This window comes from Bubalus kerabau, chromosome 7 (assembly GCF_029407905.1).
Source record: "Bubalus kerabau isolate K-KA32 ecotype Philippines breed swamp buffalo chromosome 7, PCC_UOA_SB_1v2, whole genome shotgun sequence".
Lineage (NCBI taxonomy): Eukaryota > Metazoa > Chordata > Mammalia > Artiodactyla > Bovidae > Bubalus > Bubalus kerabau.
The window spans coordinates 5,730,512-5,744,830 of record NC_073630.1 but is presented as its reverse complement, the minus strand read 5'-3'; the positions used below and the strand labels follow the sequence as shown (position 1 = coordinate 5,744,830).

Here is a 14,319-nt window from a genome sequence, read left to right as displayed (position 1 = left end):
TTGGAGAAGTAAGATCCCACAAGCCACATGGTTTGGCATACACACACACACACACACACACACACACACACACTCATATTGATTGTTGTATTAATTACGAAAAAAGATTATTTTCTTTGAAGTGTGTTCATTTTCTACTATTTGAAATTTTATCAGTTTTCCACTATATATTTGGGCCTATATTACCAGGTGAATATAAATAAATACTGGAGTAGGAAATGGCAAACCACTCCAGTATTCTTGCCTGGAAAATTCCATGGACAGAGGAGCCTGGAGGGCTACAGTCCATAGGGTCACAAGAGTCAGACATGACTGAGTGATTTCACATAAATAAATACAGTGGAAAGTTTTTACCATCATGAAGTGAACTTTTTTAACTACCATAATACTTTTTGACCTGCAGTCTATTTTCTATAGCATTAATATATCTATATTATCATTATTTTGCTTGGTATTTGATTAGTATCCTTCTTTTCATCTTTAATTTTTCTGTTTCTTTATATTTAGATGTGTCTCAATAAATAGAACACAGTTGTATATTTTAAGCCCAATGTTAAATACTCATTTTTAAATTGGGGCAGTTCATCCATAATTATTAGTATATGGATTTAAATCTATCACCATATTTTAAAATGTTCTTTACAGTTTTCTTTTCATTTCACTGCCCTGAATGATCTCAATGTTTAAAATTATCCCATTTTCTCCACTTGTTTGTATCCTATTCAAAATCATATATCCTGTTTCTATTCTTCTAGTGGCAACCCTAGAAATTTGTCATGTATTATTATATCAATATCTAATGTTAATCAATACTTTACTGTTACACACACACATACACAAACACACCTCAGTCCATTTGCGAAAGCACAGGGAAATAGCTCTAAAGATAAAGATATCTCCCAACTTTTCACAGTTTTTACAGGGTGGCAGGGGTACAAGGGTGTGATATTGGAGGGCAAGAAGTAGGATTCATCCTGGTTTTCACTGTGGTGCATGTACACATTAAATTATGACCAAATATTAGTCTTCACTATTTTACATATATATATATATATATATATATAGTATGTTATTATGTAACATATACTCTTACTTTGTATAACTCATTTTGCATTTACTACAGTATATTTTAAATATAATGCCTTGCCTATAATCAATATTATTTAGACTTGAATCTGAATGGTGAAAATACAAAATCTTTTTTCCAACCCAAATTATAATGAAAAAAGAATTTAGGATATATTGTTGGCAATTTGAAATTAAGAATGAGGTTGGTACAGGTAGGGACTTTTGTGATCAGTATAGCAGTTAGTAACAGCTTAAATGGCCAGAATAAGAATTTTTAAAATTTATTTTTATTGTAGTTTATTGACAATATTGTATTAATTTCTGTTGTAGAGCAAAGTGACTCAGTTATAAACATATATTCACTCTTTTTAAATATTCTTTTCCATTATGGTTTATCATAGGGTATTGAATAGTTTCCCATACTGTACTGGAGAAGGCAATGGCATTCCACTCTAGTACTCTTGCCTGGAAAATCCCGTGGACGGGGGAGTCCAGTAGGCTGCAGTCCATGGGGTCGCTAAAAGTCGGACATGACCAAGCGACTTCACTTTCACTTTTCACTTTCATGCATTAGAGAAGGAAATGGCAACCCACTCCAGTGTTCTTGCCTGGAGAATCCCAGGGACGGGGGAGCCTGGTGGGCTGCCATATATGGGGTCACACAGAGTCGGACATGACTGAAGCGACTTAGCAGCAGCAGCATACTATATAGTAGGATCTCGTTGTTTATCCAGTCTATATATGATAGTTTGCAACTACTGACGCCAAACTCCTAGTCCATCCCTCACTCCCTGTCTTCCTTCTTGGTAATCACCAAGGAGGTGATTTCTATGTTGTGTGTTTCTATGTAGGTGTCTTCTATGTTTGTGTGTATTTCTTTCATAGATATACAGCTTCCCTGGTGGCTCAGACGGTAAAGCATCTACCTACAATGTGAGAGACCCCGGTGCGATCACTGGGTCGGGAAGATCCCCTGGAGAAGGAAATGGCAACTCACTCCAGTACTCTTGCCTGGAAAATCCCATGGACAGGAGAGCCTGGTAGGTTATGGTCCATGGGGTCACAAAGAGTCAGACACGACTAAGAGACTTCATTTCACTTTCATAGATAAGTTCATCTGTGCCTTATTTTAGATTCCATGTATAAGTGATATCATATGGTATTTGTCTTTCTTACTTCACTTAGTATGATAATCTTTAGTTGCATCCATGTTTCTTCAAATGGCATTATTCCTTTCTTTTTTATGTCTGAGTAATATTCCGTGGTACATATTTAATATATATATATTTATATATATATACAATATATATCTATTATTATCTAACACACACATATCTAACAAACACACCCAGCTTCACTATGTCTGTAGCTCCTTGCCACTGTCTGGTTTTCTCCTTTAATTCAGGTGACAAGAGTCTTCTTTACCACTCATCAATGGATGGACATTTAGGCTGTTCCAAAGTCTTGGCTATTGGGCATTTTGCTGCTATGAACACAGGGGTGCACACATCTTTTTGAATTATAGTTTTGTCTAGACATATGCCTAGGGGTAGGATTGGTGGATCATATGGTAATTCTATTTTTAGATTTTTTTTGGAACCTTCATACTTTCTGGAGTAGCTGCACCAGCTTACATTCCTACTAGCCATATAGGTTCCCCTTTTCTCCACAGCCTCTCCAGCAATTGTTACTTGTAAACTTTTAAAATGATGTCCACAGAATAATAATTTAATGCTTACTGCATTTGCAGTAGCATAGGACTCAGAACAATGATGTGCCCTGAGCCAGATTCAGGGAATAGACTTGGGTGCGTGTAAGGTGGCTTCACAGGAAATTGTGAGAGTACAGAAGTAGGGTGTAAACATTATGGGTTAACTGTTATCAGTAGAATAATACTTCCAGAGTACATACTGCAAGCCTGCCCTTGATTGTGTAGCTTCATACACAGTGCACTTTCACACACTTAAAAGCATTGCCCCAAGATTCATGGATCCTGTGGTCACCCACTCTTGGTTACAGTTTAGTTTTAAATGGCTATATTTGTTGATTAAATACAAGAACCTGCACACACATATCTAACAAACACACCCAACTTCACTATGTCTGTAGCTCCTTGACACTGTCTGGTTTTCTCCTTTAATTCAGGTGACAAGAGTCTCTCCTTGACCAAATTCTACTTAGGTTCCCCTGAACTCATTTTTCAACTAGGCCTGGAATTTTGGATTTCCTGTTCTTACCTGATTATTCAGTTTTAGTAGGGAAGTCAGTTTAGACAGAATCCCCAATCTTCCATATCTGGTCAACCTCCACATCTATTACTATCAGGTGATGGCTGATTACACCAGCCTGCCTATTTCCAGGTTTGGCTTCCCAGATGGCGCTAGTGGTAAAGAACTCGCCTGCCAGTGCATGTTAGACGGAAGAGACCTGGGTTCCTTCCCCTGGGTGGGGATGATCCTCTGGAGGAGGCCGCGAGCAACCCATTCCAGTATTCTTGCCTGGAGAATGAATCCCAAGGACAGAGGAGCACAGTGGACTGCAGTATATCAGGTCACACAGAATCGGACACGACTGAAGCAACTTAGCACCTACGCTGTAGCCAGAACACACCGTTATCCTTAATGTTTCCTCATAGTACTTTCTGTCCACCAACCCCGACTCTGCTCCTTGGCTATAAATTCCCACTTGTCCACGTATATTCCGAGTAGATCTCTCCCCCATTGTGGTGATCCTTACACAGACAGAGGAGGAATCTCTTGAATTAAAGTTTGTCTTAACTTCCCTTGGGCTTCCCTGGTGGCTCAGCTGGCAAAGAATCCGCCTGCAATGCGGGAGACCTGGATTTGATCCCTGGGTTGGGAAAATCCCCTGGAGAAGGGAAAGGCTACCCACTCCAGTATTCTGGCCTGGAGAAATCCATGGACTGTATAGCCCACGGAGTCGCAAAGAGTCGGATACGACGGAGCGACTCTCATTTCACTTCACTTTCGTTAGTGTCTTGAAAATTTTGCCTTTAACATAGGGCTCTGTTCAACTCTTTCAAAAGTGGATTTCAGAGACCACCACGCCTAAAACAACTTCTCTGCCTTCCCTTCAACTTTGTTTTTCAGAATACTTACACTACTGGAAACAATATTAATTGACAGGGTTTTGTTTTTTGGGGTTTTTTCCTCCACATTCTGCCTTGGAATATGAGTTGAGCAAGGCCATGTAAATACTTTGCCCGTTCCCAAAGACTTGCACACAATTTACTGAATGAATATAATGTTCATGGACTCCTACTAAGTACAGATGGAACGAAGATACATCCTGAGAACACAGAAAAAGCAGGTGGGAGGAAGCCTCGAGTGTGCAGACGGGGCTCTCACGGGTGAGGACACAGCCTCGGGGAAGCCTCGCTCCAGCAGCCAGGAGGCGCAGAGAGCAGGCCTGCGCTGGGCGGGAGCCTAGAGCAGCTTCGTCAGAAGAGGCTGTGTGGTCCTGGATCTGAGCGCAGGGCAGACGCCTGAGAGCCCACGTTTCCCTCGGCACCACCGGAGACCGGCCGGCTGACGCGTCAGTCTCCTGCGGCTCACAATAACCGGGGGTCTTGTTTCCAGGGACGTTTCAGGAAAGAGCACTCGCTCCCCCCCTTCCGGTCGGGTCGCCCGGCTCCTTCCGCCCCTCGTATGTTCGGCGGGACTCACCGCGCGACGGACCGTTGCTGCAGGCGGTCAGGTGCTGGTGTTGGAGTCGGAGTTCCGGAGGCCCGAACCGTGAGAACGTCGCCATGGTGGGTTCCCCCAGGTTCCTAGAAGACCCCGGTCAGTGCCGGGTCGGGGAGACGGGCCGGCGTCGGGCGGCTGGGAGCGGATAGGGAGTGAGACCGGGGGGCGGGGCGGGGCGGGCGAGGGCTCTACGCGATCGGGGCTCTGCTCCGGGCCCTGCCTGGCTCCGCCCCCCGCCCGCGGGTATGCGTGAGGCTCCGCCTGTTCGCTCCTCAGCTGGTGGGGGCGGGGGCGCAGGGGACGCGGCTGAACTGGGAGCGGCTGGCACGGCGCCATCGCCGGACTTCCGGTCCTCTCCCCGCTTTCCCGCCAGTGACCACTCCCACCCCAGACCTCGCCTCCGCGCCTCTCGCGAAAGAGCGCCTATATAGCACATTTAAGTATAAAGGTCAACTGTATAAGGAATTCTCGTTTATTACTTACTATAAGAAATCCCCGTTCTCCTCCTTGAATCTGTATCTCCAGGAGCCACTTAGAGGTAACCAGTATCTAAATTCTGTTTGCTTGTCTTTATACTTACCGCTTGTTTGTATTCCAGAGCTGCTGTTTCTTGCTTTTTTCGCTTCTGTTCTTGAGAATAATTCTTGAATACCACCAACATGCTGCTGCTGCTAAGTCGCTTCAGTCATGTCCGATTCTGTGCGACCCCATAGACGCAGGCCACCAGGCTCCCCCGTCCCTGGGATTCTCCAGGCAAGAACACTGGGGTGGGTTGCCATGTCCTTCTCCAATGCGTGAAAGTAAAAAGTGAAAGTGAAGTCGCTCAGTCGTCTCTGACCCTTAGTGACCCCATGGACTGCAGCCTACCAGGCTCCTCCGTCCATGGGATTTTCCATGCAACAGTACTGGAGTGGGGTGCCATTGCCTTCTCCGAACATGGTTTTTAAATATTCATTTTTCAGTTAGTTTCTAACGAAAACAATGACATAGAAAGTTTATAGTGTGGCAAAAGTTATCTGGTCATTATCATTATCAAGTCATTAAAAAGTTATCAAACCAGATAACCAAAAAGTTATCTGGTCATTATCATTAAAAGTTATCTGGTCAGTTATCAAGGCAGTATCATTACTCCCTTTTTATTTTCTTTTTCTCCTTTTCATTGTATTTTCATTTTTCACGTCAGTTTTTGCTTCAGGCTATACATGTTTGTGTAAATTCAGTCTTTTTTACATATCAGTATGTGCAATTGCCAGCTCTTCATACTTTTCTAGCCTAACTACTGTTAGTAGTTGGATTGTGTGTTTGTGATTGGGGGTGTTCATTGACATTTGACTGTAGTTGTCCTTGACTGTCAGAACTTCACTTTTGTCAGGATGTACAGTAGGAGTATGTTGCCTTATGAGTCAAGGAATATAAATCTGTTCTCATTGGCACGTTTCCTGGCCTGTCATTTTTCTGGTGCCTCAGCAGTGTCTGTGTTGCATCCTGTCTTGAATTTAAACTCAGCTTGGAGCTAGAGGTTTTTCCATCTGCACATTTGTTTCAGTTACTCTATAAACTTATTTCCTACAGCTCAGAATGTGGGCAGTGGAGTCCTGGAGAATGTTTGGCACCTGTCTTTTGCTGAATTATGGTCTTGATGAAGTTACTTAACCCCTCTAAAACTCAGTTATTCTGTTAAGTTGGAATAATCATAGTGTCTACCTCATAGAATTATGAAAATTAAATGTAAACAGCTTGCCCAGTGTCTGGTGCTTAGTGATTGTTCAGTTCAGTTCAGTTCAGTCGCTCAGTCGTGTCCCACTCTTTGCAACCCTCCCTGTCCATCACCAACTCCCGGAGTTCACCCAGACTCACGTCCATTGAGTCAGTGATGCCATCCAGCCATCTCATCCTCTGTCGTCCCCTTCTCCTCCTGCCCCCAATCCCTCCCAGCATCAGAGTCTTTTCCAATGAGTCAACTCTTTGCATAAGGTGGCCAAAGTACTGGACTTTCAGCTTTAGCATCATTCCTTCCAAAGAAATCCCAGGGCTGATCTCCTTCAGAATGGACTGGTTGGATCTCCTTGCAGTCCAAGGGACTCTCAAGAGTCTTCTCCAACACCACAGTTCAAAAGCATCATTCTTCGGCCCACAGCCTTCTTCACAGTCCAACTCTCACATCCATACATGACCACAGGAAAAACCATGGCCTTGACTAGACGAACCTTTGCTGGCAAAGTAATGTCTCTGCTTTTTAATATGCTATCTAGGTTGGTCATAACTTTCCTTCCAAGGAGTAAGTGTCTTTTAATTTCATGCCTGCAGTCACCATCTGCAGTGATTTTGGAGCCCCAAAAAGTAAAGTCTGACACTGTTTCCACTGTTTCCCCCATCTATTTCCCATGAAGTGATGGGACCAGATGCCATGATCTTCGTTTTCTGAATGTTGAGTTTTAAGCCAACTTTTTCACTCTCCACTTTCACTTTCATCAAGAGGCATTTAAGTTCCTCTTCACTTTCTGCCATAAAGGTGGTATCATCTGCATATCTGAGGTTATTGATATTTCTCCCGGCAATCTTGATTCCAGCTTATGTTTCTTCCAGTCCAGTGTTTCTCATGATGTACTCTGCATAGAAGTTAAATAAGCAGGGTGACAATATACAGCCTTGACATACTCCTTTTCCTATTTGGAACCAGTCTGTTGTTCCATGTCCAGTTCTAACTGTTGCTTCCTGACCTGCATATAGGGTTCTCAAGAGGCAGGTCAGGTGGTCTGGTATTCCCATCTCTTTCAGAATTCTCCACAGTTGATTGTGATCCACACAGTCAAAGGCTTTGGCATAGTCAATAAAGCAGAAATAGATGTTTTTCTGGAACTCTCTTGCTTTTTCCATGATCCAGCGGATGTTGGCAATTTGATCTCTGGTTCCTCTGCCTTTTCTAAAACCAGCCTGAACATCAGGAAGTTCACGGTTCACATATTGCTGAAGCCTGGCTTGGAGAATTTTGAGCATTACTTGACTAGCGTGTGAGATGAGTGCAATTGTGCGGTAGTTTGAGCATTCTTTGGCATTGCCTTTCTTTGGGATTGGAATGAAAACTGACCTTTTCCAGTCCTGTGGCCACTGCTGAGTTTTCCAAATTTGCTGGCATATTGAGTGCAGCACTTTCACAGCATCATCTTTCAGGATTTGGAATAGCTCAACTGGAAATCCATCACCTCCACTAGCTTTGTTCGTAGTGATGCTTTCTAAGGCCCACTTCACATTCTAGGATGTCTGGCTCTAGGTCAGTGATCACACTATCATGATTATCTGGGTTGTGAAGATCTTTTTTGTACAGTTCTTCTGTGTATTCTTGCCATCTCTTCTTAATATCTTCTGCTTCTGTTAGGTCCATACCATTTCTGTCCTTTATCGAGCCCATCTTTGCATGAAATGTTCCCTTGGTATCTCTAATTTTCTTGAAGAGATCTCTAGTCTTTCCCATTCTGTTGTTTTCCTCTATTTCTTTGCATTGATCGCTGAAGAAGGTTTTCTTATCTCTTCTTGCTCTTCTTTGGAACTCTGCATTCAGATGCTTATATCTTTCCTTTTCTCCTTTGCTTTTCGCTTCTCTTCTTTTGACAGCTATTTGTAAGGCCTCCCCAGACAGCCATTTTGCTTTTTTGCATTTCTTTTCCACGGGGATGGTCTTGATCCCTGTATCCTGTACAATGTCACGAACCTCATTCCATAGTTCATCAGGCACTCTATCTATCAGATCTAGGCCCTTAAATCTATTTCTCACTTCCACTGTATAATCATAAGGGATTTGATTTAGGTCATACCTGAATGGTCTAGTGGTTTGCCCTACTTTCTTCAATTTAAGTCTGAATTTGGCAATAAGGAGTTCATGATCTGAGCCATAGTCAGCTCCTGGTCTTGTTTTTGCTGACCGTATAGAGCTTTCCATCTTTGGCTGCAAATAATATAATCAATCTGATTTTGGTGTTGACCATCTGGTGATGTCCATGTATAGAGTCTTCTCTTGTGTTGTTGGAAGAGGATGTTTGTTATGACCAGTGCATTTTCTTGGCAAAACTCTATTAGTCTTTGCCCTGCTTCATTCTGTATTCCAAGGCCGCATTTGCCTGTTACTCCAGGTGTTTCTTGACTTTCTACTTTTGCATTCCAGTCCCCTATAATGAAAAGGACATCTTTTTTGGGTGTTAGTTCTAAAAGGTTTTGTAGGTCTTCATAGAACTGGTCAACTTTCAGCTTCTTCAGCGTTCTGGTTGGGGCATAGACTTGGATTACTGTGATATTGAATGGTTTGCCTTGGGAACGAACAGAGACCATTCTGTCGTTTTTGAGATTGCATCCAGGTACTGCATTTCAGACTCTCTTGTTGACCATGATGGCTACTCCATTTCTTCTGAGGAATTCCTGCCCGCAGTAGTAGACGTAATGGTCATCTGAGTTAAATTCACCCATTCCAGTCAATTTTAGTTCGCTGATTCCTAGAATGTCGACATTCACTCTTGCCATCTCTTGTTTGACCACTTCCAATTTGCCTTGATTCCTGGACCTGACATTCCAGGTTCCTATGCAATATTGCTCTTTACAGCATCGGACCTTGCTTCTATCACCAGTCACATCCACAGCTGGGTGGGTATTGTTTTTGCTTTGGCTCCATCCCTTCATTCTTTCTGGAGTTATTTCTCCACTGATCTCCAGTAGCATATTGGGCACCTACTGACCTGGGGAGTTCCTCTTTCAGTATCCTATCATTTTGCCTTTTCATACTGTTCATGGGGTTCTCAAGGCAAGAATTCTGAAGTGGTTTGCCATTCCCTTCTCCAGTGGACCACATTCTGTCAGATCTCTTTACCATGACCCACCCATCTTGGGTTGCCCCAGGGGCATGGCTTAGTTTCATTGAGTTAGACAAGGCTGTGGTCCTAGTGTGATTAGATTGACTAGTTTTCTGTGAGTATGGTTTCAGTGTGTCTGCCCTCTGATGCCCTCTTGCTACACCTACCATCTTACTTGGGTTTCTCTTACCTTGGGCATGGGGTATCTCTTCACGGCTGCTCCAGCAAACCGCAGCTGCTGCTCCTTACCTTGGACGAGGGGTATCTCCTCACCGCCGCCTTTCCTGACCTTCAACGTGGGATAGCTCCTCTAGGCCCTCCTGCGACCACACAGCCACGGCTCCTTGGGCATGGGGTTGGTCCTTCCGGCCGCCTCCCAGCCACCGCCGTTCTGGACTCTTTTTCCCTATTCTAACTACCTAACATTATGAGTATTCCTACTCCAGCTTTCTTTTGATTTCCATTTGCATGAAATATCTTTTTCCAGCCCCTCATTTTGTCTGTATGTATCCCTAGGTCTAAAGTGGGTCTCTGGTAGACAGCATATATAGTTTTGTTTTTGTATGCATTTAGCCAGTCTCTCTCTTTTGGTTGGAGCATTTACTACATTTCCATTTAAGTTAATTATTGATATATATGCTTCAGGTGTAAGCTTCCTTTACTGTTTTGGGTTTTTTTATAGGTCTTTTTTTATATGTTTCTCCTCCCCCCATGCCCCCAAGTTCCTTTAGTATTTGTTGTAAAGCTGGTTTGGTAGTGCTGAATTCTCTCAGCTATTTTCCTTGTCTGTAAAGCTTTTGATTTCTCTGTTGAATCTGGGCGAGATCTTTGGTGGATAGAGTAATCTTGGTTGTAGGTTTTTCCCTTTCATCCCTTTAAATATATTCTACCACTCCCTTCTGGCTTGCAGTTTCTGCTGAAATATCAATTGATAACCTTATGTGAGGGTTCCCTGTATCTTAATTTGTTGCTTTTTTTTTGGTATTTAAATTTTGGTAGTTTGATTACTGTGTGTCTCAGCCTGTTTCTCCTTGGTTTTATCCTGTATGAGACTCTCGGACTCTCTGTGCTTCATGGACTTGGGTGGCTATTTCCTTCCCCATGTTAGGGAGATTTTTGACTATAATTTATTCAAAATTTTTTCAAGCCATTTCTTTGTTTTTCTCTCTTCTTCTGGGATCCCTATATTTCAAGTGTTGGTGAGTTTAATGTGGTCCAAGGGGTCTTTGATATTATCCTCATTTCTTTTCATTCTTTTTTCTTTATTCTGCTCCATGGTAGTTATTTCCACATTTCTATCTTACAGCTCACTTACTTATTCTTCTGTCTCAGTTATTCTGTTATTGATGCCTTCTAGTGTATTTTTCATTTCAGTTATGTTTTTCATCATTATTTGTTCTTTATTTCTTTTAGGTCTTTGTTAAATATTTATTATATTTTCTCCATTCTGTTGTGCCTCTATTCTATTTCTGAGATCTGGGTCATCTTTACTATTATTATTTTGCCTTCTTTTTCATGTAGATTGCCTATTTCCTCTTCATTTATTTGGTTTTGTGGATTTTTACATTGCTCCATCTGCAACATATTTCTCTATGTTCTCATTTTGTCTAATTTACTGTGTTCGAGGTCTCCTTTCTGCAGTCTTAGCTCCTCTTGCTTCTGATGTCTGCCCCTTGTGGGTGAGTTTGGTCCCATCTTTTGTGTTGGCTTCCTGGTGGGAGGTCTTGGTGCCTGTGTTCTGGTAGATTGTACTAGATCTTGTCCTTCTGATGGGCAGTGCCACATCAGGTGGTGTGTTTTGGGGTGTCTCTGGGCTTAGTACAACTTCAGGCTGTCTGTCTGCTGATGGGTGGTCTGTGTCCCTGTCTTGTTGTTTGGCATGTGGCATCTAGCACTGGGGACTGAAGGCCATTGGGTGGAGCCAGGTCTTGGAGTTGAGAAGGATACCTCTGGGAGAACTGTCACAGATTAATATTCCCTAGGACTGGGCATTGTCTGCTGGTGCAGCATCCTGGGCTTAGCACTTCCACCCCAAAGGCTCAGGCTCAACCCCTGGCTGGGGAGCCAAGACCTTGCAAGTCATACAGTGTGGCAAAAGAAAAAGGAAAAAGTAACGCGGGTATTGTCAAAGAAAACTCAAAACAGATGGCGAAGAGATAAACAAGTAGTAGCAACAACAACAACTAAAGAGAAACGAAGAAACAGAGCCCAAGACATATAGTAACACCAGAGCTGAACAAATAACAGGTGCGCACATGCACAAAGAAGAAACAAAAACAGAGAAATCAGAAAGCAGGAGAACTACCAGAGCAAAGTAACCCAGAAGTCAAACCAAATGATTAAAAACAAAATTAACAGAAACAAAAAAAGAAAGCAGACTGCAGGGAAAAAAGCTAAGAAACCTAAAACACAGAAAAATTAAAAAAAGATAAAAACAAAATGGAACAAAGGGAGAACAGGAAGAAACAGAAAACAATGAAAAGTATATAAAAAAGAAAAAGTTGTAAAACATATTTTAAAAAATTAAAGAAAAATTTTAAAAATAGGGCTTCCCTGGTGGCTCAGACAGTAAAGAATCTGCCTGCAGTGCAGGAGACCCAGGTTCAATCCCTGGGTCAGGAAGATGAGCTGGAAAAGGGAATGGAACCCACTCCAGTATTCTTGTCTGGAGAATCCCATGGACAGAGGAGCCTGGTGGGCTACAGTCCATGAGGTCACAGAGTTGGACACGACTGAGCAACTAACGCTTTCACAGTTTCAAGTAAAAAGTGGTAATTATGAGAGAAACAACAACAACAGAATATAGGATAATAATAGGAATAATAATATTTTCCTGGGGTCTCATCTATTAGTGTCCTTGCCCCTCCTATGAATCACAGCCAACCTCTGCCTCCCCAGCAGACCCTCCGATACCTCTAAGTAGGTCTCTGGACCTGCTGTGGGCACTGGGGGGACACTCAGACTCTGACCTGGCCTGTCTCCCACATGTACTTGCTGCAGAGTCCACAGCTGCTACAGCTAGACCAGTCTCAATTGTGGGAACAGTCACTGTCCATTTGGATATTCCATAGACGCTGGGTTTAGCAAGCTGATCACAGGGATTTGATCTACATTTTGTGCAGCTGCATGGAGAGATTTTTATTCCTTAGTCACCAGACCCTTGGGGCTCAGCTGTGGTTTTTGCCCCACCTCAGAGTATTGGCCACACACAGGAGGCCTGGTGAAGACAGGGTGTGGAGGTGGCACGGCTGCTGGGATCAGAGTCTCAGCATCAACAAGTGAGCGGAGGAGTTGGTGGCCACGAGAGATCCAGTCCTTCAGTGATGAGGACTGGAAGGGAAGTTTGCAGTCGTGGGTGTGACAGATAAGGACTGGAAGGGAAGCTTGCAGTCGTGTGTGTGACAGATGGCTAGCGTAAGATCAGCCCTACTGGGAGCCTTTCCTGGCATTCAGCTGTGGGCATGCGTGGGCCCGCTGTTGGGGGCCTTTCCCAGTGCCCAGTGAGAGGTACGCTAGGGCCTGCCCTGGCTGGGACCCTTCCCAACCCATCGGCAGGCAGGGGCCAGCACACGGAGAAAGAGAGTGTGATGGCGGGTCCCACCCCTGCTCACCACTCAGCAGTGGTACCTTGTGTCTGTGGCAGTCTGAGTTTCCTCCTCAGGCTTTCCCAGGAACAGATTTCCTCCCTCCGTCCCCTCAGGCTGTCTCCTTACAGCCAGCAGCCGTCCTCTCCCAGCTTTGCTGTCTTACCTGCATGTTCCAGCTCTCAGCCCCTGTGCGCACTGGTGGGGACATAGCCCATTCTGGGGTGCACAGGGCTGTAGCACCAGCCGTCTGTGAAGGTCTCTGTCCGTCTGCCACAGGCCAGCTGTTTCCCCCTTCTCCACACCTCAGATGCTCCACCTGTGTCTGTTGTTGTCCTGTCAGTTAGGGGGCATCCCCAGATGAGACTTTTACACGCCTTCATGTCCCCCGCAGGGCACAGGTCTTGTCCCACGTCCTCTCCTCTTTTCTCCTTCTCTTTTTCATCCTACCTGGTTGCACAGTGATCCCTCTTGTCCTTTCCAGGATCCAAGGTCTTCTGCTAGTGATCAGCTGGTTCTCGACCTGTAGATGTAGATAGCTGATCCACCTGTTGATGTGTTCTTGATGTGTTTGTGGAGCAAAACAAGCTCCAGGTAGAACTCCTCCACCACCTTGGAAACCTCTCTTTATTTCTTTCGAACTTGTTTTTCAATCCAATAGGACATATTTGTAGTCTTCAGGGAGTTGCAATGGAGGAAATAAACACAAGTGTGAAATTAAATGACTGGTCGGTACAGTATGTTAAGTGCTGTGTGGAAAGTGCTCCCCAGAGAGCAAGATTATTGAGAATGAAATGGTTACATGTTAGTGGATAGCTTCAAGGAGGAGGTGAACTTAAACTGGAAATGGTCCTTGAAAATTGAATGGGGTTTAACACGGCTTAAGGGCTTCCCTTGTGGCTCAGACAGTAAAGCGTCTGCCTACAACGCGGGAGACCCGGGTTCAATCCGTGGGTCAGGAAATTCCCTTGGAGGAGGAAATAGCAACCCACTCCAGTATTTTTGCCTGGAAAATCCCATGGACGGAGGAACCTGGCAGGCCACAGTCCATGGGGTCGCAAAGAGTCAGACACGACTGAGTGACTTCACTTTTTCACTTTTAACACGGCTTATGTGTTGTTT

General features: G+C 43.9%; 1 protein-coding gene across 1 annotated transcript in view; it reads left to right on the top strand.

Annotated features, from left to right (window-relative positions):
• Positions 1 to 4,700: 4,700 nt before the first annotated feature.
• The window catches only part of TMA16 (translation machinery associated 16 homolog), a 31,621-nt gene continuing 22,002 nt past the window's right edge, over positions 4,701 to 14,319 (top strand). Inside the window, exon 1 of the mRNA XM_055587573.1 lies at positions 4,701 to 4,840. Coding sequence (XP_055443548.1) covers positions 4,838 to 4,840 — 3 coding nt within the window. The 5' untranslated portion in view covers positions 4,701 to 4,837. The remainder of the gene's footprint in view (positions 4,841 to 14,319) is intronic.